Genomic DNA, 27,721 nt, shown 5'->3' on the forward strand with positions numbered 1-27,721 from the left:
GGTCTCGCTGGCTCTGGGCGCGGAGGCGCGCGGTGATTGGGCGGCGGGGGTCAAGGGGGCGGGACTGAGCCAGGGAGTCTCCGCAGCGGCCGAGTCCTATGGGCCGGCCGAGCTGGGTCCCGCTCGGTGATTGGGTGGGGCCGGCTCTCGCGGAGCCTGGTGGGCCGGGTCCGATTGGCTGCGGGCGGGTGTCGGGCGCGCGCCCCGCATGGGGCAGGGGGGGCGGCGGGGGGAGGGCAGGCCGGTGCGCGTGCCCGCTGTGCGCTCCGCGCGGGCTCCGTGAGGAGGTGAGTGGCGGCGGGTCGGGCGGCCGAGGCGGCGGCGGCCGGGGGGCGGAGCGGCGCTGCGCGGCGGGGCCCTGAGCCCGCCGGCCCCCACCTCTGCCTGCCGCACGCACGCAGCGAGACCCCCTCCCCCCGCGGCCCCGGGCCCTCCCCGCCCCGCCGGCGCGGGGGCTGCAGCCGCCGGCGCCCCCCGCGGAGCGCTGCCGCCGCCGGCCGGGCTGTCAGGGCGCCCCCGCCGCCCCGCCGCCCGCTCCCCCTCGCCCCTCTTTATCCCGGCCCCGCGCTCTTCCCTGTCATTCATTTGTCACTTTCCCCGCTCCCATTTTTTCCCCTCGCCCGCTCTCCCTCTCGTCCCTCCGTTCTTTCCTTCCCTTCCCCGGCCTTTTTTCTTCCGCCATCTATTTTTAGCTTCTTTTCACCCCCCCGCCCGCCCTCCCCCCCTTCTCCTTGCCCTCCTCCCCTCACTCCTTCCGTCCCCTTCACTTTCTCTGGGTGCTTGTGTGTGTTTCAGGCCTTCAAGGAAAAGTTGCAAAGTCCCGAGTTGTTTTTGCTGCGTTTGAGGGAGCAGGTGCCTGGCAGGAGGGAGCGATGTAGGAGGTGCCTGGGCGCTCAGGGAGGCTCCAGGAGATACATGGAGAGGATGTGGGAATGGCAGGGGTAGGCTGCTCCGTGCACTCAGGGTGTTCCGGGGGAGAGACTCCAAATCCTCCTTCTGGAGGGAAGGGGGATTGATCGCTCTAGTTCTTCTTTATATTAAAAAAAAAAAGTGAAGAAAAAAACCAAACCAAACCCAAGCCAGTTGCCCAAGGATGGAGTTTCAGTAGCCAACAACAGCTGGACTCGTGGGGGAAGAGGGTTCGCGCACTCACGCACACATGAAGAGAGTCTCCAAATTGTTTGACTTCGTGAAGAGATAAGGCCAGTTGAGCTCCATGTTTTTAAAGGTGGGCCGCGTGTGATGAAACCCAACTTCTTTTAAAGTGTAGCAGATTTCATTTTTATGGTCAAATGACAGCTTGACCCAGTTGTTATCCAATCGAAGGGCATTTTTTTGAATGTCTCTTTGTGGCACAACAGCCAACGCAAAAATGATGGCGGCTTACAATGGCGGTACGTCTGCGGCAGCAGCAGGTCACCACCACCACCATCACCACCACCTTCCTCACCTCCCTCCTCCTCACCTCCATCACCACCACCACCCTCAGCATCACCTGCATCCCGGCTCTGCGGCCGCGGTCCATCCCGTACAGCAGCACGCCTCTTCGGCAGCTGCGGCCGCGGCAGCGGCGGCCGCGGCGGCGGCGATGCTGAACCCAGGGCAGCAGCAGCCGTATTTCCCATCACCGGCACCGGGTCAGGCCCCTGGACCAGCTGCGGCGGCCCCAGCTCAGGTACAAGCCGCAGCAGCTGCTGCGGTCAAAGCGCACCATCATCAGCACTCACAACATCCACAGCAGCAGCTGGACATTGAGCCGGACAGACCTATTGGATACGGAGCCTTTGGTGTTGTCTGGTGAGTAAAGGACAAAAACTGAACCGATTTTTTCCATTTTTTACCAGATCATAATTCATTCTTGGTTTTGTCATTTGAATCAGAATACAAGAAAACTGCTTACTGCTTCTTTTTTTTTGCTGGTTCTTCTCTGTTCTTAGAAAGTTGGCTTCGCTGGGTGTTGTTGGCAGAATGAGTTTAGAGCGGTGACGAGCAAGCTCTGGCTACCAGGCCACACAGCAGTCTCTTAAGACAAACGCAGTGTGCTTGTGTACCTTCTGCGCATTTTATTAGAGTGCGCTAAGCTATGCTTCCTAAAGTTTCAGATTAACAAATGAGCATTAGAATATGTGTTTTGACCTGACTCGAGAGTTAAAAATTAAAAGCGTATGAAAATGTCTTCCGTCTTCAGTCACCTGTCAAGATCTTTGTCTGGGAGGCTGTTTGACCTGCGGTAGAATGCTGTGCGCTGCCTGAAACAGCATATCTGAACTTTGCTCTCCTCTCATAAATGTAAATGCGATTTTCTGTCTCGCTGTAGTGCTGCCTGCAGCCCTTTTATTCCCCCAGCCGCTATTTCAGAGGATTCTGTCAGTGGAGCATAATCTCTTCTAATACCTTTTGTGACCACCTAAACATAATGTACATAATTATTGCCCTTCAGGATCGCTGAAGCAAAGCTGGCATGAGTTTTGTGTTTTGTTTTTTTAATAAAGGGTTGTCAGTTTGCTGTGTCCTGAAATGTTCATTAGAAACGCGCGAGCTGCCCCGGCGGTGTTTTCGGGAGCGTGTTGCAGCACACTTCCTGCGTCGCAAACGCAAAGTTTGAAGTGTGCAACTGCGTTGTGTCCCTGCAGAACTTTCCACGGCGTTTAGCTGACAAGACCTGCTGTGGTGCTTAAGGAGTTTCGCTTTAAGTACTGTCCATACTTTAACTTTACTGAGCTAGGAGTCGGGGGGTTGCAGGCTGTGCAGGACAGGCCTCAGAACCAGGCACGGGATGGCTCCGTCCCAGCCCTGCAGCCGGTCACTCGGAACCAGAGCCGTCTCTGGAATAGAATCATGATTTCTAAGAAGGCTGAGCGAGCTGCCTGAGCCAGGCGTGGGTTAATGTTACGGTCGATCCGGTGTCCCTGAATTCAGAAGGCCTGGGGAGTTAATTTAAATGCTGAGTTTTCAAAGTCGGAGGGGTGCTGTTGTGCGGTTAGGCTGCTGTGTTCCTGCTGTGGTACAGGGCAAAAAGTGGGTGTGAAGGACTGAAAACCTACAAGAAATCTGCTGTAAAAAATTATCTAAACATTATTTCCATTTGTTGATATATTTTTTTGACAAAGTGTGGACATTTTTTTTTAACTTAATTGTTGCAAGCTTCCTTAAATTTGGATTGTTATGTAAGGTCAGACCTTGTTATCGTTTCTACAAGCATTTTGTTTACATGTGTTTATTTCCTGGGTCTTTATTTTCTTAGTTTTATTTGCAAAATAATAAGGTGCAGAGAGAGATCTGCTGTTGTAATATTCAGTAGAATAAAAGGTCAGGCTTGCATATTTAAATATAATATCATGAAAAATGCTGAGGGGAAGGAAAGAAGTGTAGAAAGAAAGGTCTGTTCTTGGCCAGCACTGGTAGAGCTGTGGAGCAGTGGCCACCCAGACCCCGACCACGCAGCTGCCCCGGTGGGACTGGGCTGGCGAAGTTGTCACTGCAGCATTGGCTTCAAGATAACAACAGCTTAAAGAAAGGCAGAGAGGGAGGGTGTTAAGTAGAAGCAGAAGCTCGGAGGTCAGGTCGCCTGGTGAAGCTGCGAGGCTGCGCGCAGTGCGGCCGCTTGAATTCAGTTCCTCTTGCTCACGTGGGTTTCAACTCGGTGGCCACTGTCGGGCTTTGGCATTTCATACGGAGCTCTGCGAGTGAAGAGTCTGTAAGCAACAACTAAACTGCACTTTGGATTTCAGTCAAAAGGTGAAAGAATGCCTGCGTAATTTAATTTTAGCCGTGTGAGATAATGCAGCTGAACAGAAATGTTGGTCTGGATATTTATAGTTTAAGTTGACTTAGGTGTGAAAAATGTATACTTTGGTACAAGTGCAACGGAGAGTTTCAGCATTGTAAGGCCTGAGCTAATTTTCAGTAAGGATTCTGTTGCTTATCTCTCCTCCTGAGCACGTATTGGCGCTGGCAGATAGCTGGAAAGTTCATCTGTGTGCTTCTGAGGGGAATGGATGTTGTTTTACAGACAGTTGGAGCGTTTGAAGAAGTCGTCTTTCATCTTGCGACTCAGATGTGTCATGGCATTGTCTACAAAGACACGACTTACCCTGCGGTGGGGTTGGGCTAATAAGCAATCAGTAATGTGTGGTATTGAGTTTCCCGTTAGCTCACGGAGAGATTTTGACTTGGCAGTGGAATTAGCATTTGTCATTAGCTCATTTGTCTGGTACTTTATGGTGTTTTGGGGTAGCTAATGTGCTGCTGGAGTGTTTCCCTCACCAAGAGCCGCAGCATCGTGCTCCAGCATTTCCAGGATGAGCTCCCGCGGGCTGGCGCTGCTGGGTTTGCGCACGCGGCCGCTGCCTTGCCCAGCCGCTCGCCGCTGGGCCTCGCATCAGCTGGCCTTGGCCCCTTAGCTCCTGTGGTGCACACGGGTTTTAAAGTGAACTTAGGCCAAACTGGCAAGGTAGAAGAGAATCTCTTGAACAATCAGCATTAAATTGCTGTATTAATCTGTTTTCATTGTGCTCTACGGTAAAGGTCTGTCTATTAATGCAGTGCCGGAGCTCGGTGTTTCTGAACTGGGACAAGGCGGGAGCTGCTGGAGCAGGAGAAGATGAGCAGGTACCTCCCCCAGCTCTGCAGATTTGCCTCAATGAGCTCTGGTGTGGCAGATCGCCACCAGGCAAGTTGTGTCCCTAATCCGCTGCAAACAAAGCCATTTGCTCCTAAGTATTCATGGTTAACACATTCTTAAAGGGCTGGGAAAAAAACTGCAGATGTTAGTTTCAGCAGCAAACTCTGTGCCCTGGGTTCGGAATCGTCAGTGTGATTTTTGGAAGTCTTGTGCACGTTCTAAGAATAAGGAGCTGTCCTTTGCAGAACTGCTCCCTGCTTTGCTGGGGAGACGTGCTACTGCCATCTGCTGGGATTCCTCAAAATAATAACAATAATAATAATAAAAAGCTGTCCGATGAGCCTGCCCAGGCCCCTGGCGTTGGTGTGAGGGGGCGCATGGACCCCTCTGCGAGAGCCGCTCGGGCCGTGCCCTGCAGGACTCGGGGCCCACGGAGCTGGAGCCGGAGGGATCGCTCCTGGGGCCGGTCTGAGCTGTTAATGCTGCAGCCGGGATTCTGTGGAAATGCCTCGTTGGTCGGGATATCTTATAATGGGTGACAAACTGAGGCTCTGAAAGGTGTGTGGGGATTGTATTTGTCTTATATGCGTCTCTGCTTTTGAAAAGTTATTGTTCTTCATCAAAGATTGTGAAATCAAGAAATCTGTTTTATTACTTTTATCATAGAAAAAAGTATATGATTACAAAAACCAGTCCTGATTTACGCAATTTTAAATTGCGGCATAGTTTTTAATGTATTTGCTCCTAATACTCTTCACTCAGGAAGTCAAACAGCAGTGTAAGGCTCCCAGCAGCCTGGCTGTCGATGTTGGGTAGGACGTCACGTACAGGCTCCCATAGCTTTGAAAGGGAGAAATAGTTTATCCTAAATCTCTTCCTCATTCCTCGCCTTCAAAGGCCTGAAATCACTAAAGTCATTCCTAAATAAAAATTGAGAGAATATTTGATGCCATTGATTGTTGCCTGAACCCTGAAACTATTTCAAGAGGGTTTTATCACTAACCTGATAGTAAGTGCTGCAGCAGGAGAGACGTTTCTAGGATAAACCGATAATCTTACTTTACAGGAAGGTGCCATGCTGAGCAAGTATGCAATACAGATAATTTGTTTTGGACAAAATTACTAGAGTGTATATTAGGAAAAGAAGATGTTACAACTTAAAAAAAGTGTGAATAACTGCAGGATAAGTTCCCCTTCTGATGTCTGAAATTGCTGTGAACCGCAATGATGTTTTGCATAGTTAATGCAAATAATAATGCAAAAGTCCGGTCTGGTAGTGATGAAAAGTTTAGAAAAGATGAATGATGAAAATTTGTTTTACGGAACTTTTGAAGCCCTTTGGCATGAGAGATTTTTTCCAAAGCTGAAGGTGTTTGTATCATAATCTTTTTCCGGTCCCTCAAACCTCACCTGTTAGTGGAAGACGGTACGTGGACACTGAGATGATGTCCTGTGTTAATGTTGGATGTGTTAATGTCAGATGGGTGACCGTTTGCAAACCCTTTCCGTCAGAAGCTGTGACAGAAACGCTGTTGGAGTTTCCTGGCTGCTCAGGGTGACGTTTTGTTCAACACCGTCCCGGTTCCAGGGGGTCTGGTCCCCTCCCGTGGGCCCGGTCGGGCCAGGGGCCGCAGCCACCCCGCATTCCTCCCTGTTCCGCCGTCCCTGTTGTTCCTCAGCGAGTTTTCCTGTTGTCTGGCGTGTCTGATGCAGACAGGCAGTAATTTCCTAAGCACCGGGCTAAGTCGTTTTTATCCGGTTATTTCTTGGAGGAAACCGTGAGCTGCCTGGGGCACCAGAGGCGGTTCTGGCAATGGGGACCCTACGGAGCAGAGGGCGTATTGTGTTTCACTCTTACATCACAGTTTAAGGATCTGCAGGTGATTATCTTTAACAGCTATGCCAGTAATTTTTAAAGGATTGCTTTATCTAAATTGGATTCTGTTTGTGAAGAAATACAGTAGAACAATGACATTATGCAGGTTTTTTCTATGGGAAATTTTGCAAAGCTTTTATGTTTAAGTTGTTTTTTTTTCCAAATTTCATGAAAAGAAAAATTCTGTTAACATTTAAATGACTGTTCCCCAAATGTGCTGAGTTAAATGAAATGGATATAGTAACTCCCTGCATTTACATTAGGGGTTGGGAATTAAGTGAAATTCTATCTAAGTAATGGACCGGATTGCTGGTTATTGTCTTGGAAGATGATGCAAGAGGGAAGGAATGTGTGTAACACACTTTTCTCCAGGTTGGGCGAGGACCGTTTTGGATACATCAGTTCACTGTGAATTGCGCCAGGGTCACGTTTCCCAGGTCCCTTCAGACACAGGTTGCTTGTGTCCAGGTACAAGTGCACGGGGACACCTGCGTTGTCTCTGTATGACAGCGAACAGCTGTGCCTGGCCGTGCCACCTAATGCTGAGCTTTTAGAAGACATATTTCAGATATTCTTTTCCCCTCTCCCCCCCCATACTCTTTCAGCTTCTCTTAAGAGAGTTTACATTGTAGATGTCACCAGTCCAGGCCCGGCAGTGCCTTTGGTGTGTGCCCGTGGGTGCAGGTGTGAGCACGCACACGCGCTGTGTGTGTTGGATGAGGCTGCTGCATTTCCCGGGGACCATGGGATTGGGGCTGGAAATAGCTTTGGGCAGGTGAAGTAGAAGGAGGCCTTTGGGATGCGTTTGAAGTGGGTTTTGATGGCTTGTAATGGTTGTATCTGGGTCTCATGTATCTTTAATCCTCTGGAAAGTTCTGCCTTCTAGTCTGGAATACGTAACGTTCAGCTTTTCCTATGAGAAAAACTCGCTCAAGGTTGTGTAGAGCTAAACTGAATTCGTGTTTATTTGATAATATAATTTGTAGTGGTTTTTAAAATGGCACATGAAAAAAATCCACAAAGAACTGTAAATTGTTAGAAAATAAGATAACTGCGAAGCTGGCTTAGGCTGCAAAACTGAGCAGAGATGAATGAGTTTTATGATGGAGGGAGATCTTTGGGGCAGTAATATTGTATTCTACGTGAAATTATTGCTGTAGGCTCCTGTATGTAAGTAGACCCATCTGTTGTGTATTCGAGGGTTGGTTTTTGAAGTCCTGTTTGTCTGAGTTGTTTGTAAGCACACAGGGAGCAGTGGCTCTACTACTGGGTGCTGTGCACCCGGGGGACGCAGCTCCCGGGGGTTCCGTGCGGCGGTGCTGGTGACTGGAGCACAGCGAGCCTGTGCTTTCTTCGGAAGAGGAGCTGCAACGGAGCAGTCGAGTCCTCGTTTTACACAGGATGTGAGAAGTGTTCCCCTCTCTGTTTTGGAAGATGGCAGTGGCACACAGGGAATGCCACGATCTGGGTGAATGTGGTCGGGTGGAGCGTGCGGCTGGGCTGCAGCTTTTCATGGGTTCACAGGTGGGTTGGGGGCACCCAGGGGCACCCAGGGACACCCAGGGACACTGCGGTGCCCACGGCTCCTGCCGACGCTTCCGTTCTCGCACAGCGCTCACCTAAGGTGTGCTGAACCAATGTTCCGCACTGCCTGGAACCAAGGAGGTGCTACAGGGCTGTTCTAACTGATCCAGATAGAACTCCTACTGAGACAGAGAGTGAACTGTGTTTTGGCGGGGCTTTTCCCACCTTTGTTGGTGATACCTTTGCTGTGTTTAGATGTCTGTTAGTAGAATTTCTGTGCATGTTCCCAGACTCTGGAGATTTCTTGAGAATAGAACTGGCTACTTTGAATTAGTTGAAAATGAAAGTCCTTGGAACAGAGAACAAGACGATACGGGGCAATTTAGATCTTTAAATCCTTCTGGAATATGAGAAGCAAGGTAAAAGGCAGGGTCTGTGCTCAGAGCGGCTTCTGGGGTTTACTGAAAACCCGTTTATTTCTGTTCAAAAGAATTCAATAGAAAGAAGCTTGGCTCAGTTACTGCAGTTTCCTCTCTAACCTTTCGAATCTAACAGTAAACACTTGATTAAAGATTAAGTTATAAATATTATTACGGGAGTAATCTATCTGAAAATGTTTGGGTTTTGTTTCTGCAATGCGAGTGTGTAGTATGCTCGGTATTTACTTAATAGCTGAAGTCCACTTTAACTTTCTGTAATAGATTATTTAATGACTGTGATCAATGACTCTGTTCTCTGTTGCTTAGTACCAGGTATTTACAATTATATAATCACTTTCCGTAAACAAGCTATAGTTCCAGTTTTCCAAGGCGCAGCTGGGACTGGTGCCAGCCCGGCTGCCTTCGGTTACCTGTGAGGGTGGAAATTCTCACAGCAGCAGGGAGCGTGTGGAGGTGACGTGGCTGTAGTGCCCATGGCCGCGGTGACCGGAGTCACTGGCGTCAGGGTGGGAGCAGTGCAGGGCTCCCTGGCGCCAGCTCCGAAATGCCCGGGGAGCAGGACGGGCGCTCTGACACGTCTAACGTTGGTCCTGTGTTGTAGAGGACACCAGTGGGCCCGTGTCAGCCTTGGCATTGACTCACGCGTGGCTGACTGTGGAACTCGGCCACACAGAGTGTTTAAAAGTGCTCAGTAAGAGTTCCGGCTTTAATCAGGAGGCTGTAGCAAGATTGGTGTGTCCTAGTAGTGCCACTCTTTAATTTCCTGATGTGGCGGTTTTCTGTAAGGGCTTGGAAACATACGTGTGTGAGTAGAACTTTTATGCTGTTTATGGTGTTGGATACAACACCAGAATGGTTACAGCAGGATAATTTTGTAGAATATGTACTTGGATAAACGATCTTCTGTTATTTCTTTTCTTAGCCCTCTCTGCTGGTCTCGCGTGGCCCAGAGAGCGTCCCAGGGCACGTCTGGGGACACGGTGGCAGCGCCGATCGGCCCTCGTGGCCGCAGGCGTCGTTGTCAAACAGAGAGCGGAGCGGCACAGGCCGTGCTGGCAGGCAAACAGATGTAGTCTTTAGAAAATTCTAGCATAGGTCACTTGGTTTAATTCAGGGGAGAAGGAGTAGTATGCAACACCTTAACCAACAGCACTTTTCAGTTATGAAGTGGGAAGTACCTTTGATTTGTTTTCTAAGTTATTACAGACAGCTCAAGGTATCAAGGTGCTTTTCTGAGCCTGTTTGAAAAGTCAGCATAAGGTCTCGCACTGATTCTGCCAGCAGGGCACTGATGCTGAGCGGGGCCGCCAGGCTGGCCCGCGCTGTCCCTGCGCCTGCTGGGGAGAACAGCGGCCGTGTGCTGGAGCTTGGCCTTGTGTGTTGTTTTCTGAAGCAGCTGAAGAGAAGTAGGAGAATGGTGACAGAATCGGGACCAGCCTTGACCTACTTGTGGCTTTTTCTCTGATCTCTGTCGTGGGCGCGTCACCCGATGGTGTTTTATGCTACTGCTCACTCATTTGGAGCTCATCTAAAAGACGGAGAACTTAAAAAAATCCACTTGCTTTTACCAGAAAAAACTAGATTTTGCGGATTTTCCAGTGTTTCAGTCACGTGGGGAGCAATGCGAGCGATGTCCCACAGAATGGCCGACAAGGTGAGAAGCTGCGCTGGCCGCACGTGCTGCCCGTGGCAGACAGGACGGCGTGTCGCGCGTCTCGTATCGCCCTCAGCAGCGCGTAATTCACAGGTGCTGCTTACCTGTCTGCTTTAGTCTGGCCCTCATACCTTAGTATCTGTGGAATTGCCCTTTGAATCCCATGATCACTTTTATGGAATTAAAAAATATATCCAGATAAACGTGTCGTGTAGTGTAATAACTTACTCTGGTTGTGGTTTTTATAGGCAGTCGAGAAGTAAATATAAAGGTCTCAAGCATAGCCAGAAAATTTTGTGTAAATGGGGAAATAAACTTGATTTGGAAAACAGTTTCAATTTTAAGCTTCCATGAAGGAAGACAAATTAAACATTTTAAAATATATTAACCGTAACAGTATCCATTTAATTTTCTATCATTTCTTTTAAGTAAGATACTCTGGATCAATTTTTGTTGAAGGAGACAGGTTTGCTGCAGTTTTGATTTAGCTCTGATTTTTAAAGAGGTGGCGATGGCGCACGTGCTGGGTGCGCTGGGAAGGCACCGGTGAAGGAGGCGCATGGTGCAGAGCGGCGCATGGTGCGGAGCGGGCTGCGCAGCGCTGAGCCAGCCCCATGCGGGCTGTGCAGCGCGGAGGAGCAGGTCGTTAACCCTTGCTCGTGAAGGGAAAACCCCCGTATTCCTCAGACCCGCCTGTGCGCTAAACCTGCCAGCCCGTGTCCAGCCGTTTCTTTCGGGGTGAATCCCGTCCCTCTGAGAGCGCCTGTCGCGGTCTGCGTTGAGAGACCCGGCTCTTTGGAGCGACTTCTGTGCGGGCGTTTGGAGTGCACGGTGCGCTGTGTCAGTTTTCCTCCTCCTAACTCACCTGGTGTGGCTTTTCCTTTAAAAGTTAGAGCTGAAATGATTGTGAGTATCTGCTTTGGGCAAGATTGTATCAGCTTTTGCATCTCCTGAACAATGCGTGTACAGCCAGAGGGTAAAACACATTATAATACCATGCTAATTGCAGGAGTGTGTGTGCTGGAACTCTCTTGTTGTGAAGAATCCAACAAACACAGAACCCAGCTCCCTTCAGTGACACCGCTCCATTAGCCACCGCTCCGTTTGTCCCGGCGAGGGGACAGGAATTAACACGGTCTGTAACGTACAGCTCCGGCTCTCAATTCAGACTTGGCACACGGGGAGAAAAAGTTCATGTAAAGTTAGAGAAATGAGGGTCCTCAAATGAGCAAGCTTTGGTTGGTTATCTGTGTGCCAGGCTCCGTTGGAGCGGGTCCTGTGCCGTTCGTGGTGGGCGAGAGCAGCCATTCCTGTGGTGTCTAAGAGCCCTTCGAGAGATTAACGCCACCTATCCTGTCCTGACAGACCGCACGGAGCCAGCGGGACTGACTCACATCCCATTTGGCACACGTGAAGCTGTCACTGTTAGTAAGAGCAGTCTGGCCTCCCCTTTGTCTCAGCCCCTTCGTCCCCGTTCCTGGGCGGCGGTGCCAGCACAGCGGTTTGCTCAGCGAGCGCTGCCCGCGCGGTGCCCGGGAGCACCTGAGCTGGCACTGGGACCCTTGAGCTGCCCTTCGCAATGGTCACAAAGCTCCCAGATGTGTTTCATGGGCGTTGGTGGCAGCACCGCTGGCGGGCAGGGCCCGCTGGGGAGGGTGAACTCTGCGCTCTGGGCCTGGGGAAACGGCCGTGTTTGTGAGGATCCTCATCTCGAGCCTGTCTCGCTTGGATTTGGGTGCCTATTGTAGTAGAATTGTTAAAGCAACTGCTTTGCTTGAAAATTCAGTACATGTGTATACATTTCCTTTTCATTCTTCAGTAAAAAATCTATTATTAAATGTTTTATTAATGGTTTCACAGTGTGCATGCTTTCCTCACCTCTCCTGTCTGTACCCAGTCGGCCGTTAAGTGCTGGTGATGGGTGTTTGTCGTGTTCTAGTGGGGCTCCTTGCCCGTCAGTGATTCTGCAGAGAGCAGGTGCCCTGGACACGGTCGCCTGCTCCTCTGTGTAAACTGTGTGAGACCAGGCCTTGTAACTGCACGGCCTCTCCCTGCCCGTTCCCTTCGGTCCTGGGAGTCTTTTGGGTCTGTGAACTTCTCTAGAGGATGTTTTATTTCATCCCATGCTCAGATGTATTTTGAGATATGCCAAGATATGATTGATTGTGATTATAAGAGTATGAAGTGTCTCTAACATTTGCCAGGCAAAAGCAGAACTCTTTTACCTATTAACCTCAGTAGTTTGATTTTAAACTGCGGTGTTATGGGTTTATTGCAGTACTGTGTCCTGAAGAAGCGGCATATTGGGTATCGCATGCCCCCAAATACAAGTTGCGCTATTTGTTTAGAAGCGTATATCAAATGCGCTGGGTGAGCAGCTGAAGCGCTGGTGGGACCAGGCTGCCCTGTGCCTTAGGGTGAGGCCTTCTGGAGACAGGCAGGCAACCGAGGAAGGAAGTTCGCTGACTAATGAGAAAAACCTGGAAAGTAATCCTATTAAATCCCCCCTTCTGATAAGTGCTGAGGTAAATTTGTATGTATTTTGTACAAACATAAGGGACAGTTCACATCTCTCTCAGAACAAACTCCATCAGCAGTTTCCCACAGCACCCCGAGAACATTCTTCCCTTATCTTGTGTCTGTGTAATGATTGCCATGGAGTGGTCACACACTTGCTTTTCTCCCAGTTGAAACTGCAGAACAGTGTGTGCCCCGGCCACGCTCAGGCAGAAGAGGTCACTGTGGGCTGCTCTGCACCTGCGAGTTTGCCGTCAGAGTCGGTGGAGACCTCCAATGCGGAGCTGGAAAGGCCGAATGCCTGCAAGGACTCTTTGAGATAAGGCTTGTCTTTGGAAACATTTTAACGAGGCGTCTGGATTGTGGCGTTAATCCTTTCTGTAGTTCTCTTGCTCTTTAAATTTATTATTTCTGGAGTGATTAGCCTGCAAGGTCAATAGAAGCTACAGTTTTTGTAAAGTAACTTTTTTTGGGACATGGTTTATGTCAGACTCTTTTAAAACTTTTTATGTAGTTCCGAAATATAACGAGGTATATATTTATCTGGCGATGGTGTAGGCGGGGTGTGAGTGCCAAGGGGGGCACTGGCCACCAGGGCCACCAGCCAGGAGCCAAAGCGCTGCTGCAGCCTGGGGCCTGGGACGAAGGACGTGGAGCTGCTGTGGAAGCGAAACGTGTGCCGTGGTCTAAGAGCACTAGAAGCAGCGTTTTGCCGTGGTTTATATGTTATCATAAAGAATCTTAAGTGATTGGGTGTCCTCATGGAAACATCTGGAATCACATAATTCTTAGAGGCACAACTGAAGCCAAACTAGATACTCCTTGATATTTTTTCCCCTCTCCAAGTTAAATTTATTAACTTTTTTTGGGTGGTTATTTTTGGTTCAAGTCCTGGTCTCTTGTCTCTTCACCGCAGCTGATGGCTGGGAGGTGAAGCACTGTGGACTCTGCAGCGGTGCCGTGCGCGCTGCTGTCACCGCGGCCTCTGGTGTGACCGCCGGCCCATGGCTCCCCCGGGCCGAGCGCAGCGGGAGCCGGCGGCTCTGGGGCAGCAGGAGGCAGAGCTGCCGTTCCACTTGTTCCCTCAATGAGCTCCTCAGAGATCTTGGTGCTTTCCTAGTTTCTCTCGGGGATATGTGACCTGATAGCGAATTGCTATAAATAACTCTTTTCCTGCTATCAAAGCAGGTGCTGTACACAAACACAAAGCAACGTTTTCAGCATCTTTATTGGATGCTGTAAATACCCGCTTTTCAGAGAGGCTTTTTTCTTTCTTTGTTTCCTTTTTCTGTTCTCTGGAATCCAGTCCTGACGTTTCTGATCTTTGTGAGTTGGTCGGTTTTGTGCTGCCCCTTGCACTGAGCTGCCAGTGGTGCTGGGAGGCTCTCAGGCTGAGGATGAGGAGCAGAGTGAAATTGTTCAGCTATGGGGAAAGAGTAGAGGGTACCCCTAATGCAGAACTGGGGGTCAGCCCAGCCAGGTTACATTAATAACAGCATTGCTGTGTACAGACGGGATACCCCTAATACAGAACCGGGGTTCAGCCCAGCCAGGTTCCAGCTCAGGGATGTGTTAATAACTGTTAATAACAGCATTGCTGTGTACGGACGGGATACCCCTAATGCAGAACCGGGGGTCAGCCCAGCCAGGTTACATTAATAACAGCATTACTGTGTACAGACGGGATACCCCTAATGCAGACCCGGGGGTCAGCCCAGCCAGGCTCCAGCAGCAGGGACACGTTAATAACAGCATTGCTGTGTACGGACCTCGGCACTTACCTCTGCTCGGCTGCTGTTTGCGCTGAACCAAAGCGGCTGCTGCCCCGGTTCGCAGAGAACAGACTCAACACAGCGTGAAATCGCTGCGCTGCTGTTCACCTTCGTTAGAGCGAGATTGGTACCGGCCCCGGCAGGACTGGGCTCTGCGTGAATAATGACAAGAAATGCTGCTTTGGGAGTTTCACCTTAAAACGTTAACACGACACAATGCAAACTTCGAAACCATGTGTTTTATGGTCCATCTGATAATAGGTATTATCACATTTTTCTTGTCAGTTGCTGGAATAATAGTTATACTTACAAGATTTGGAAAAAGGCAGATAGGAGGTTTCTAAAGGCAAATATGGTTAAAAGGTGACTATTGAAAATAACTCCAAAAAGTCTCGAGCGTAGGTTCCCGAAGCTGTGTTGCACTGTAAAACGTGCAGCCTCCGGGATGTTTGTTGTGGGAGGAGAACCCGTGCCCCAGTCCTCGAGCACCAGAGGTGATTCCCCCGCTGGGCGTTTGCTCCTCTCCCGCAGGGCGGCCCGGCCCGCTGCCGCAGGTTCTGCTTCGCAAACTGCTTTAAAACCAGTGCCATTTGTTGGTGCTGCTGCAACAGCGAGACCTGAACACAGCTGAAAATCTGCCGTGCGTGTGGTTCCTACAGACAAACGTAGTCATCAGGGTACCTGGCTGCATGGAGCTGCTGATGTGGTTACAGCATTGCACGAGAGGAAAGTTATCTTGGGCATCCCGATACAAATATGCAGGAAAAAATGGAGGTTTCCTAACAACTGAAGATCTAGAAACCCTGTTTTGTAGCGAGGTTTGAGAAGTCTCACCTTAGAAACAGTGATTGGGAATCGAGGCACCATGATCTCCTTGCTCTAGTTTCATGGTTCTCATTATAAAATTCTATTTTCAGAATCTAATTACTTTAAATTAAAATATGTGCAAAGCACCTTATCATTTCTGAAGTACTATCCCTGCATCCCATAAGCTCTGCGGGAGAAAGGCAGGTGTCATCCCTGCGCTACGTTGGTGGAAACTTGGATACCGTGTCCTGTTGCATCTCCAGGTGTGAAGTGATTTAGTGATGGATCAGTTAAGAGTCTTACACTGGCCAGCGTTCTCTCAGAATGGGATTATTACATTTTTGCCTCTTTAGGAGAGGCAGAAGAAAGCAGTACACCTGACAAAATCAAATCTGTGTAACCGAGAGAACGTTTTCCTCTTGCTCCGGTCTTTTTTGGGAGGTGACGGAGATGTTTGTGCTCAGGTCTGCTCCTCGGCTCGAGGTGTTGCTCTCACTGAGCTCCAGGCTGTGTGCTGGTGTCCCTGTGTGTGTCCCAGTGCGTGTCCCCGTGTGCACCGGTGTCCCCGTGTGCCGGCGCTGAGCACCCCGGGCTGGGCTGCGCGTGCCCTGCTCAGCAACCGTGGCCGTCACTGTGGACTCCAGTACAGGCCGTGATGCCCTTTGCTTCGTGCTTCTTTCCCTACAAGTGTCTTTGTGTTGTTTTGACTCACTGTCTGATTTGAGAACAATCAAAGAACTCTAAACTACTCTTTTCTGACTCGGAAGAGTTGTCTAACAATCGTATGTGATGTTCTGAATCTTTTATTCCGCAGGTCAGTAACAGATCCGCGAGATGGAAAGAGAGTTGCACTCAAAAAGATGCCCAACGTCTTCCAAAATCTGGTCTCTTGTAAAAGGGTCTTCCGGGAGTTGAAGATGTTGTGTTTTTTTAAGCATGACAATGTAAGTAAATTGAAAGTAATTTTCAAGTGTTTGATAAAAGCTGATTGTAAAATGGAGCTGTCTATAACAGGAGTTTTGGGGTTTTTTCTTTTAAGTTATAGATTATCTGAAATGCTTATAAAGCTCTCTGATTTTGTGGTTATCAGATTTCCTGGAAACTCAGACAGTAGTGTTGCAAACACTCTAAAAATGAAATTATCAAGAATCTAAGGATATTCATAAACCCCCTTCCAAAATGTTTGCAAATAGACAGGTAGTACATTTCTGCCTGTGCTTGTTTTCGGCTTCACATAACAGTCAGTGTGCACAGGGCTGTGCCAGCTGGAGACGCTTTTGCTCCCGAGCTGTTTCCTGCTCCATCTCCCCGTCCCCTCCGGAGTTCCCCGCTCCCTCAGTCCCCGGCAGAGCGGCTGTGCCAGCGCTCCCAGTGCTCTCGCTGCCGTCAGCTGGTCGGGTTAAAACACGGAGAAAACGGTCTGAACCGGCCCCCGCGGTTGTGTCTGCGTGGGCCCGACCGTCCGTGCAGAGCTCGGTCCTGTGTGCCCGGCCCTAAGCTGCTCCTCACCAGGCCCTTCGGTGCAGAGAAGAGTTTATGGAGAACTATAACATCGAATAAAAGCATCTCTGTAAGCGCTCGGAGGTTGAGCCAAGATGTATTTTTTCCTGTGGGAAGGAAGCGAATTGTGTGCTGCTGCTTTTCAACCTCTTGCTTTGTGCAGAGCTGAGCTTCCGATTGGGAACGTGAGCAGCGTAGGGGTTGGTGTTTCCCGGCAGGGTATCACAGACTCTGAAAGATGGAAGGCAGAGCGAAGTGGAAAATCTTTTGCTTTTGTGTTTCTTTACTAGAATTACTTCTTTCAAATATTTTATGGTAATATATATATTTGCAGTAAACCAATGTTAATTGGGTAGATAAATGTACGCTTTTAAGCTAGTACTTGAACAGATGGAAAAAGTTTCTCTAATTAAAAAAAGAGAGGCCCTGAGTATACAGAATATGTGACCTGGGGCTATGAAATTCACGGTCTCGGGAGGCCGTGTCCGTCTGTCTGTGCGGGACAGGGAGCAGCCAGCTGTGCGGGACAGGGAGCAGCCAGCTGTGCGGGACAGGGAGCAGCCAGCTGTGCGGGACAGGGAGCAGCCAGCTGTGCGGGACAGAGCGCAGCCAGCTGTGCGGGGACGTGCACCCAGCTGTGCGGGACATAGCACAGCCAGCTGTGCGGGACAGGGCGCAGCCAGCTGTGCAGGGACATGCAGCCAGCTGTGCGGGACAGGGTGCAGCCAGCTGTGCGGGACAGGGTGCAGCCAGCTGTGGGGGGACGTGCAGCCAGCTGTGCGGGACAGGGTGCAGCCAGCTGTGCGGGACAGAGCGCAGCCAGCTGTGCGGGGACGTGCAGCCCCGCTGTCTGAAGGGAGCTGGGTTTGTGTGACAGACAGGCCTTGATCCTCTGTGGTGTTTCTAGGTACTCTCTGCCCTCGACATACTCCAGCCTCCACACATCGACTATTTTGAAGAAATGTATCCTAAATATAAAATAGAGCATCTTAATTGAGGTAGGTGTGATTTTCATTAGCTTAGAACCTGCAGGTAGTTGGTGGAATCTATGGAACAGAACTACGGAAACCTTGAGCCCGTATGTGGGCAGTCAGAGAAGTGAATCCCCCACCAAGAGCTTTCAGTGGCGGTCACGGCTGGGGGAGCAGCGTGCGGGAGGGAGCGTGGCGCGGTGGACACGGCAGAGCCGGCAGGGGTCGCGGTGTTCGCCCCAGACACCGTTCCCCAGACGCCGGTTCCCCAAGCGTTGTTCTGAACACTAACCCAGCCACCGAGTTCCCGGTGCCCCGGCTCGCTGCCGTGCTTGGACTGCGGAACGTTGGGGTTTAATTACTGCTTTTCTCTATGACCCACTTCACAAAACAGCTAATGGGTGCAAAGTTGTTATTCTTTATTTTTAGGTAAACTGAACTTTGTGAAATATGGTTTGATCTATTTATATCTTGAAGGGATTTTAACCAAAGTACAGCGTGATTTACTGACTGACAAACAACTTCATTGGTTGAAAATCTCAGTACACTACACCAGGGCTTTTTCGTATCAATGTTAAGATAAAGCTCTTAAATTTTGCCTTGGTATTTATTTCATGTGAACAGCATATAAATAGTCTTCAGAAAGTGGATTTTGGTCATTTGTACCAGTTCAATGCCCTCATTTCAGAACAAGTCAGATCTAGGTTAAGGATCACTCCTTCCCTCTAATCGTGTGGTCAAGAGTAGTTAAATGGGATGAGCTTGTTTTGATGAGCTCAGCTACGGCCAAGTTTTGAATGTAAACCCAGAAATGTTAGATTTCTTCATGGTTGACTGGTTCTAAGTCATTCTCACTAGTGTTTTATAGGGCTGGGGGGTTTTATTGGGTTTTTTTGTTGTGGTTTTTTTTTTTTTAATTTCTTTTAATTTCTTGACTCCGGTATTGGCAATAGGAGACTCTTTGCTTTCGATCATCTTCTTTCTGATTTCTTTTGAATTAATTGCAGTCAAGTGCAATTAATTAGAAGAATGAATGAGTAGGTGTTTCAGTTTATATACACATTTTTAATTGCATGTGTTTCTGCGTACTGGGGAATAAGGAGAGCTTACTTCAGGTTAGGTCTTGAGAAAATCAGGTAACTATATTCTGTATTTGGGGGACGTTGTGAACTTCTTTAATTGACCCACTAGTACAGTTCCTAAAGATGATGGTCACACAGCGGTGGTCACATAGGGGTGGTCACACAGCAGTGGTCACATAGGGGTGGTCACACAGCGGTGGTCACATAGGGGTGGTCACACAGTGGAGGTCACATAGGGATGGTCACACAGCGGTGGTCACACAGCGGTGGTCACATAGGGGTGGTCACACAGTGGAGGTCACATAGGGATGGTCACACAGCGGTGGTCACATAGGGGTGGTCACACAGCGGTGGTCACATAGGGGTGGTCACACAGTGGAGGTCACATAGGGATGGTCACACAGCGGTGGTCACACAGCGGTGGTCACATAGGGGTGGTCACACAGTGGAGGTCACATAGGGATGGTCACACAGCGGTGGTCACATAGGGATGGTCACACAGCGGTGGTCACATAGGGATGGTCACACAGTGGAGGTCACATAGGGATGGTCACACAGCGGAGGTCACATAGGGATGGTCACACAGCGGTGGTCACATAGGGATGGTCACACAGCGGAGGTCACATAGGGATGGTCACACAGCGGTGGTCACACAGCGGTGGTCACATAGGGATGGTCACACAGAGGTGGTCACACAGCGGTGGTCACATAGGGATGGTCACACAGCGGAGGTCACATAGGGATGGTCACAGCGTGCTGGCCTCTTCCAGAGAAACGGGCTGTAGAATCGAGTTTTGAGGTGTGCAGAGACTCGGTAGAGGAGGACCCGAGTCACGATGGCACCACCACATCACAGAGTGCTTTATTCCTTTGCAAACCGCCCGTCATTTTGTGAAATTTACCCACTCAGCAGGTCTCCCAGTCAACAGAGTCAGTGAAGTTGTTCTGTGCCATGCATTTGCCTTGCTAATTATTCTGAAGCAAATTGGTACATTTGTAGTTCTAATTTTATACAGCTACTTAACTAATTACTGCTGTCAGTAGCAATTTTGATCTGCGTGTAACGTTCAGCTTAGCTGTGTATTACAGCTCCGGTGACCACTCATGGCCAGCGTGGTGGAAGGGAAGGGAAGGGAAGGGAAGGGAAGGGAAGGGAAGGGAAGGGAAGGGAAGGGAAGGGAAGGGAAGGGAAGGGAAGGGAAGGGAAGGGAAGGGAAGGGAAGGGAAGCTGCAGGTACCTGTTTGAAGAGTTGACTGAAATCCCATGGGATTTTTGTGGTTCGTTTTTGCTAAACGGTTACAGTCCTGGCCGAATGAAGTCACTGGCTGGTGAAGAAGCTGCCACGTTCGTAAAGGCAGGAGCGCCAAGCAAGTGCTGCTTTTGCTCTTGTTTTGAGATCCTCATTAAATTACCCAGAGACAATAATCAGATCGCCGCTGTTGGAGTTAATGGCACCTCTGAGCCCCGTCAAGAGAGCTTTATTTAATGCGCCGCAGACCTGGAGTGGTGCAGGTGCCATTTCAGGCCCTCATTTAATTTAAGCTGCTTTAGTTGGCATGGCAACTAGTGGAGACATCTGGGAGACATTCTGCTTGGGATTGAGATTTGGGAGGATTTGTGGCGTAGCAAAACAAAAATCTTATCAGAATAAAGTGCAGAGTAATGCTTCTGCTTTTTTTGATGTGTATTTTGCTCTAAAAATGGGATGTAAAGATTTGTTGCAGGCATAAGGTAAAACCCAAATTTTAATAGGCTGGTATAAATATTTAGGAGGGCATTTGCAAAAGGAAAAGCAAAATTAGAGGACTAGAAGTTATGGTGCTGCAAGGTTGTTTTTATTCTTTATTAATGCAATTTTAGTTTGGGGTGGTTTGGGTCGAAAAGCTGGCAGTGTTTAATTTATAAAGTTAATTTAGTGTGGTGTGCTGAGAGCAGATGGACGGGTTTGTTTTCATCTGTGAGACTCTGGAGACTCGGCCTCTGAAGGCGCTGTCTCAGGCTCCCTTGGGGCTCCCACTCACCGGGGCTCCCACTCACCGGAGCTCCCACTCACCAGAGCTGGGGGGAGTTTTGAGGGATTATGTGCTGGACGTTCTGCTTTTCCCTTAACTAAGATCTGAAGATACGTTGTCACCGAGTTGATGCAGAGTGACCTCCATAAGATCATCGTCTCTCCTCAGCCGCTCAGCTCGGATCATGTCAAAGTTTTTCTTTACCAGATTTTAAGAGGTAATTTTTCTTCTTTTAAATCTAATGAAAGTTGTGTAGCAGCACTGTTCTTTCTTTCTCTTTCTTGACGTTTATTCTCGAGACATCCTCATCTTGACCAAGTTTCCCTTGGAAACTCTTTGTGTTTCATGTTGTGCGTGAACAGCAAGCACCAATGGCTGTAGTTGTAAGAGTGGGGGCTTAAGCTTCTTCCAAAAGGTAAAAAGGTATTTATTTTAATTTCATTTAATATTTCAGGTCTGAAATATCTACATTCTGCTGGCATTTTACATCGAGACATTAAACCAGGGAACCTCCTTGTGAACAGCAACTGTGTTCTTAAGGTGCTACTTAATTTTATTGAAAATGTACATGTGTATGCACTGTTCATTATAAATCAGTCGTTATTGTTTGAAACAAGAACATTTCGTGTGAACACTTTGCCTCAGTCATCTTAAAAGAAAAGAAATCCTACAGATTCTTTAGCAGTTCTAAAGGAAACAGGCGGCTTCCCCTCCCGTGCTATCCCCACCTCTCCCCCCTCCTCAGCCTTTCTGTGATATTGAGGCGTATCGTGAACAACTGAAATCTGGCTTGAGATTAAATATTCTCTACGCAGAGGTTGGCAATACTTTCTTTAATGCAAAGCTTTTTAACATTTTAGATGATCAGTGTTGTAATGCAGTTGTAAAACCGTACTGTGATTTCAAGTGAAGCCGTAGGAAGTCTAGCGGGATGTGGGATGGAGTAGCTATTCCTCTTCCTGTGCCGCTTCCCGTGGCTCATGCGGTCACAGCAGATTATCCGACCGATTGAAATGCTCGTTTGGAATTCCCTGCTTCGCCACCAGAAGGTTGCCTATTTGAAACGCATTAAGTGTTTTGGTTATTTTAATTTTCTTATTTGCCTTCTCAATTTAGATTTGTGATTTTGGATTGGCCAGGGTGGAAGAATTAGACGAATCCCGCCACATGACTCAGGAAGTTGTCACTCAGTATTACCGGGCTCCCGAAATCCTGATGGGCAGCCGGCACTACAGCAACGCCATCGACATCTGGTCCGTAGGCTGCATCTTTGCAGAGCTACTTGGGCGAAGGATATTGTTTCAGGCGCAGAGCCCCATCCAGCAGGTATCACCGCGTCTCCCTTGGCCTTTTGTTCTGCTGCATCATTTCGTGCCGTCAGTCGCACTGATGCCTTGTGAACCTCAAACCTGCTTTTGTGTTGCTTGGTTTACACGCAGGCGAATAACCAGGCCCTTTGCAGCGCTGCGGGGAGAGCAGTGGTTATCAACATTAGCTTTAGCAATGTGCGTTTTGTGTGTGATCTGCTGCAGTGCCAACGCCTGCTGTAGCATTTTATTGCCATAGGGAAAGGTGATATAACCAGGATCAGGTGTTTTTAACAACTAATATGGGAAAGTAGTAAGTATTAACAGTACATGTTATGTCAAGACACTTGAACTCTTTGAACTGCCAATTAATAGCAGTGCTGAGACTGCTCCATTTTAGTAATGACCAAGTGTGTAAGAAAGTAGTGAGTATTTAGTTGTGTAACTGTGGCCAGGTATAAAAACATGAGATGCGCCAGAATACTTCATCACCATCCCAACAGCGAGCGAGCTGATAGAATAGCCGTACATCTCTGATCTTGGAGTGCTGTTTGTACAGTAGGTAAAAATAATGTCTGCAGCAGGATATTAGAGATGGATGCATTTATACTTCGAAGGGAAGGAACAAGATGTGGCGACATAAAAATGCTTCTCTGCAATGTCGCGGTATTTCTCAATGATGTGAAATGGACTTTTAAATTGCAGTAAAATATTTTACTAAACCTGTAAACAAACAAAGCTCCCAGACTTGAAAATCAGCTTCTGTTAGGGCTTTTCCAGTGAAATTACAAATGTTTGTGCTTGCTATGGACTAAATGTATACGTTAATATTTGTAATTTACTGTCTGTAAAGCAGTGGTTGTGATTCATGCCTGCACTAATTGACGTTAGCATAAGGATGTGCCGTGGTAACTGTGTCTGAGCTGCGCTGTGTGTTGTGCCGCAGCTGGACCTGATCACAGACCTGCTGGGCACGCCGTCGCTGGAGGCCATGCGCACGGCCTGCGAAGGCGCCAAGGCTCACATCCTCAGGGGTCCTCACAAACAGGTACGGGGCTCGCGGCCGCGCTTTGTGTGGGCAGGACACGAGCTCAGCCCCTAGGCCGGGCTCCGCTCTGTGCGGACCTTTCAGGGCGTCCTGGGATCCTCGCCGCCCGTGTGCTCACAGATTCTTTGGTTGGAGGTTTAACCTCGTGGCTGTCGCTGCCTGCAAACCGGGTTCCATTCATCAGAGGTGTTGTGGTGTCGCAGCCACGTGGGTTGGTGATGCAGTTGTTCAGACTGCTGTTCAGACGGTTGGGTGCTGACAACGTCACCATCCTGCCGCGGGAGCTGCGCTGTGCGCCGGGGCTGCGCCGGCCCTCGCCGGGGCTGCTCCCTTTGCAGCTCCAAGCACGCTTCGTGTTTGAATGTAAATTTGTGGGTTTTCATCCTTTAAAATGGAGATTTTGGTGTTTATAAATAGCTAAAAGTTACCAGTTTCTTAATTAGATTAATAGGGAGAGAAAACCAAGTTAGAAGCTGGTGATGACTTTGTCATGCAGGCTGTTTTCATCGATGTAGGTGAGCGCAGTAGGAGTGAAGGGGTAAACATTTCGCTGCTCTGTGTGAAAACCGTGGTCGTACTCGTGTTGGGAGGCGTTGGGTGGCGCGTCCCCTGTTCCACAGCGTCCGTCCGCAGTAACTCGGGTAAAGCTGGACCCGGGTTTTCTTGCCGATGGATCTGACAGGACAACTCTGTGCTTTGCTTTCTCCCGTGTCCCCTGCAGCCATCCCTCCCTGTCCTATACACTCTTTCCAGTCAAGCGACACATGAAGCAGTTCATCTCCTTTGCAGAATGTTGGTCTTTGACCCAGTAAGTATTATTTAAAAGTATTTCTAATCATTTTGTTTTAGCAGTTTGTGATCTCTACCACTTAAATTAATATTTTAAGAGAAGGACTGCTTTAGCTGGTTATCTTCTGCATTGCATGTCCGTACTTCGGGGTCTGTAAAAGACATGAAAGTGTCATCTTAGAACTGGTCAGTTAATTTCCCCCTGGAACGGGGGTTTCGCATTTAGGATCGAGTGGCCTTTTGAAGAAAGCCACAACGGGTGAGAAAGGCGAGGGTGTTGTGAATCACGCTCTGTTCCTGGCGAGGTGTAGGTAGCAGAACATCAGATACGTTGGTGCAGTTCTAATTAGAGACACGTGGGTGTTCGTGGTCTTGCAACACCCAAAAATTCCTTCTGCATCCGCAGTCCCGTGGCAGGGTCCTTTTCCAAGGAGAAATCGCTGCTGTGGATTTGGGATTTTGGAACACGTTATCAGCGATCCTTAAATTTGCGTTTTATTTTAAATATCTACTTAAGGACACACTGACATGTTTTGCAGAGTATGGACCCACAAAATGCCGTATTTCTTATTTGCTAATATTACATTATTCGGGCTTACTTTGATTTATTGTCGGAGTCATAGTTTTAAGGTTATCAGGGTAAAGTAATTATTGAAAAATACATTTCCAAGAGTCACATTGGTAGCGTTTCTGTCAGGAGCTGGAGCACAGGAAGGTCAGGGTCCTGAGCGATGGACTCGTTTTGAAGCCAAACCTTCCCCCTGGTGGCAGTTTGCAGATCAGAAGCACTTCCTGAGCTGAACTAATCCTTTAACATGGTTAGGCGTTTATAAAACAATTTAGAGTTAATTGGTAAGTGTTCTTTAAACTGTTTCTGAAAACACCCTGACTCTTTTTTCTGTTTATTTTCTTTAAATGCAATGTTCAGTCCAAAAGAATATCTGCTAAGGATGCCTTAGCTCACCCGTATCTTGACGAAGGGCGGTTGCGATACCACACCTGTATGTGTAAATGTTGTTTCTCCACATCGACTGGAAGAGTTTATACGAGTGATTTTGAACCCATCACCAATCCCAAATTTGATGACACTTTTGAGAAGAACCTCAGTTCTGTTCGGCAGGTTAAAGGTGAGCAGATGCACCTTTGTGTTTATCCCAGCGGGCGCGGGTGGGCTGTGCAATCTACACTTACACTGACCCAGCTCGTGGTTCCTGTTGTGTCATTTTCCATAGTGGATACTGAAACCCATTTATTTTCACTAGCAGAACAGAGTAGCCTGTAAATGGTGAGGCACCGTCAGTCTCGCGGTGCGGCTGCCGCACAGAGCCTCTCGGTTCCCGACCGGCGCGTTCTGCTCCCGCGGGACGGGGCGGGCAGGGGAGTCACCTGGGCGATGTCGGCAGTGTTAACGGAACCCTGTGCTCTGTCCCGTACAGAAATCATCCATCAGTTCATTCTGGAACAGCAGAAAGGAAACAGAGTGCCTCTCTGCATCAACCCTCAGTCTGCTGCTTTTAAGAGCTTTATTAGGTAACTGTATGTAATCACAGCTGATACTCGTTCCCGTTTCTTAGTAGTACAGAATTCGCACATCCAAAGTGTTTCTATGTTTGAAGTTTCTGAAACTAGGAAAGGCCCCTAGATAATTTCTGCACAACAATACCTTATGGACATGTCTGGTCAAATTCTAGAAATACTGTAGTGAGTTCTAGAATGAAGTAAAATGTGCAGAAATTTCAAGTAGTATTTTTGCGTAAAAGCACAAAAGTCAGACTAAGGACTAGAATGGAGAGATTGACAATTTGAATCCTGATCGTAGAGCCGCACTGTACAGACACCAAAATGAATGACTTACAGGTGAAGGTCCGTTAAGGCAATGAGCAGAAGGACGGCAAAGCCCTCGTTGTCGGTGCCGTTAGGCGTCGGTCGGGGCTGCTTTGCTTTGGGTCCGGGGGGTTTTTTGTTTTCCGTGCGATGTTTGCTCACCGGTCGAGCGTTAACTTTCTCGTCTGTTAGCGACTGCAAATGAACACTGGTTTTTGTGTCGCCCGCATTCTAGTTCCACGGTTGCTCAACCCTCTGAGATGCCGCCATCTCCGCTGGTTTGGGAATAACGTGGAAGATAATTTACTACTGAAGATGTAATGTAGCTTTCCACTGGAGTCTGGGATTTGCAATTCTGGAGGTTAATCATGCTTGTACTGTAATTTTACTAATGAAGTTTTAAATTAACAACCACTACTTGTACAATATGAATAATATTTAGAAATGTACTAGACTTTTAATCTTGTAAAGTGGTTGTGCTTTTAGAAGAAACTGTTTTCCCCAGAGCTGCAGGTGTTTTCTGAACTGTGGTGCCGCTGCGAGGGCTCAGCGCAGGACAAACGGAATCCAAGCAAATTCGGGGAGCTTTGTTCTCTTTACTTTTCTTTCTTTTTTTTATGGAAGTGGGGTTGTACAACAGCCAGACGTACGTTTTGATACCGAGCCATTCCTGAAGATTTGGGGTTTTCTAAAACTAAGGAACACAGGAAACTTGACCGCGACCAATGACAAAGTCCCGTCGGGTGACGGTGACCACGGGCAGCGCGCGTCACCCGGTGGTCAGGCCCTATAAATAGCTTCTCACTAGAGCTGTGGTGGTGATGTGTGCTGTTCTAAATCAGATGTTGTGAGTAGAGAGAATGAGTTTGTGACTAGGAGAGACTAAACTTCTGTTTCCTTACCCAGTATAAATATATATATATATTTAATCTATTTTTATTAGAAGTTTTTCTGCTCTTTCTTACATAAAACCCCCAGCATGCATCTTCTATGTGTGTAAATAATTCAGTTTATGGGCTAATTTCAGAGATCCCGACATCGTTGCTGTATAGAGAGGAACTAGCTTGCACATTCTAGGTCTGTGAGATTTGTGAGAACTTTTCCTGCACTGGACAGTTGAGAGAAAAAGAAAAAGGAAAAAAAAAGCACCTAGGGAATTGCGTTAATTGTGTTTGTGTCGTTAGGCAAAGCTGTGGAAGTCTTGAGATGTCACGGTAGGACAGAACTCTGATTACGTTTGGGCTGATTCCCTTTCTGTTGAACACTGAATTCTGTGCATATGTATATAGGAACACGAACCGAAGGCTCTACCTCCTGGAGTATCCAACTTGCTTTGTTTACCTCCACATGAGTTTTGTTTTTTAAGTTCAGTGTGGAGACTTGAAACTTGAATGTCCCTTCCGACTTTTGTATTTAAAACGACTAGAAAATCCAAGACTGTTTTTCACCTGTACAAAGGAATCCTGAAGGGTGGTCTGAAAATCTGAGCATTGGTCTGGAGAAAACCGTGGTGTTTGCTATGGACAATTAACTGTTAAAGTTATTGTAAGTTATCTGTATTTAGCAGAGTATTTTCAACAAGAGTGATCTGAGCTGAAATTGGAGACTATTAGTAAGTTATGTTTGGAAGTTTTAACTTCAATGAAGTAATTATTTGCTGTGAAAGAGACAAACATTGAATAACTGAACAAAGATGGTGCAATATCTTTGTTTTTTATGAGGCTCCTGAGAATAAACCAACTGAAGCATTTCAATTCACTTGATTGAGAATCGTGTTTAATTAAAGAGCCCCAGAAGACACTGGTATGCAAGGTAAAATCTCAGAGGTTGGTCAGTTATGTGGCACACTTGCTGGTCACTTTGTACAATGTAGATTTGAAGTACAGTGGTGAAAACATTAAATGTGACATTTGAAAAAGAAGCGGCGTTATCTTTATTTCCCGTCTGATCTCCCCCCGTTGTTTAAGAGCAAG

General features: G+C 48.2%; 1 protein-coding gene across 3 annotated transcripts; it reads left to right on the top strand.

Annotated features, from left to right (window-relative positions):
• The first annotated feature begins 147 nt into the window (after nt 1-147).
• On the top strand, nt 148-27,669 carry NLK (nemo like kinase). 3 transcript variants are annotated; one of them, XM_065853086.2, is made up of 12 exons: nt 148-287; nt 796-1,797; nt 16,029-16,158; nt 17,622-17,677; nt 20,891-20,997; nt 21,235-21,320; nt 21,897-22,106; nt 23,034-23,135; nt 23,857-23,943; nt 24,853-25,051; nt 25,361-25,454; nt 25,984-27,669. In XM_065853086.2, the coding sequence occupies exons 2-12, from the start codon at nt 1,340-1,342 to the stop codon at nt 26,036-26,038; spliced, it is 1,584 nt and encodes a 527-aa protein (XP_065709158.1). In that variant the 5' UTR covers nt 148-287; nt 796-1,339; the 3' UTR covers nt 26,039-27,669. The 3 variants fall into 3 exon arrangements, with proteins under 3 accessions (XP_065709158.1, XP_071672954.1, XP_065709159.1); XM_071816853.1 differs by lacking the exon at nt 148-287 and having other exon boundaries at nt 513-1,228; nt 1,362-1,797; XM_065853087.2 differs by lacking the exon at nt 148-287 and having other exon boundaries at nt 513-1,797.
• The last annotated feature ends 52 nt before the right edge of the window (nt 27,670-27,721 follow it).

The sequence above is a fragment of the Patagioenas fasciata genome, chromosome 19 (assembly GCF_037038585.1).
Source record: "Patagioenas fasciata isolate bPatFas1 chromosome 19, bPatFas1.hap1, whole genome shotgun sequence".
Taxonomy (NCBI): Eukaryota; Metazoa; Chordata; class Aves; order Columbiformes; family Columbidae; genus Patagioenas; species Patagioenas fasciata.

Coding starts and splice junctions, on each gene's coding strand:
- NLK (XM_065853086.2), top strand. CDS start 1,340: ATGTCTCTTTGTGGCACAACAGCCAACGCAAAAATGATGGCGGCTTAC. Junction 16,159..17,621: donor GTTTTTTTAAGCATGACAAT/GTAAGTAAATTG, acceptor TGGTGTTTCTAG/GTACTCTCTGCCCTCGACAT. Junction 17,678..20,890: donor ATCGACTATTTTGAAGAAAT/GTATCCTAAATA, acceptor TAAGATCTGAAG/ATACGTTGTCACCGAGTTGA.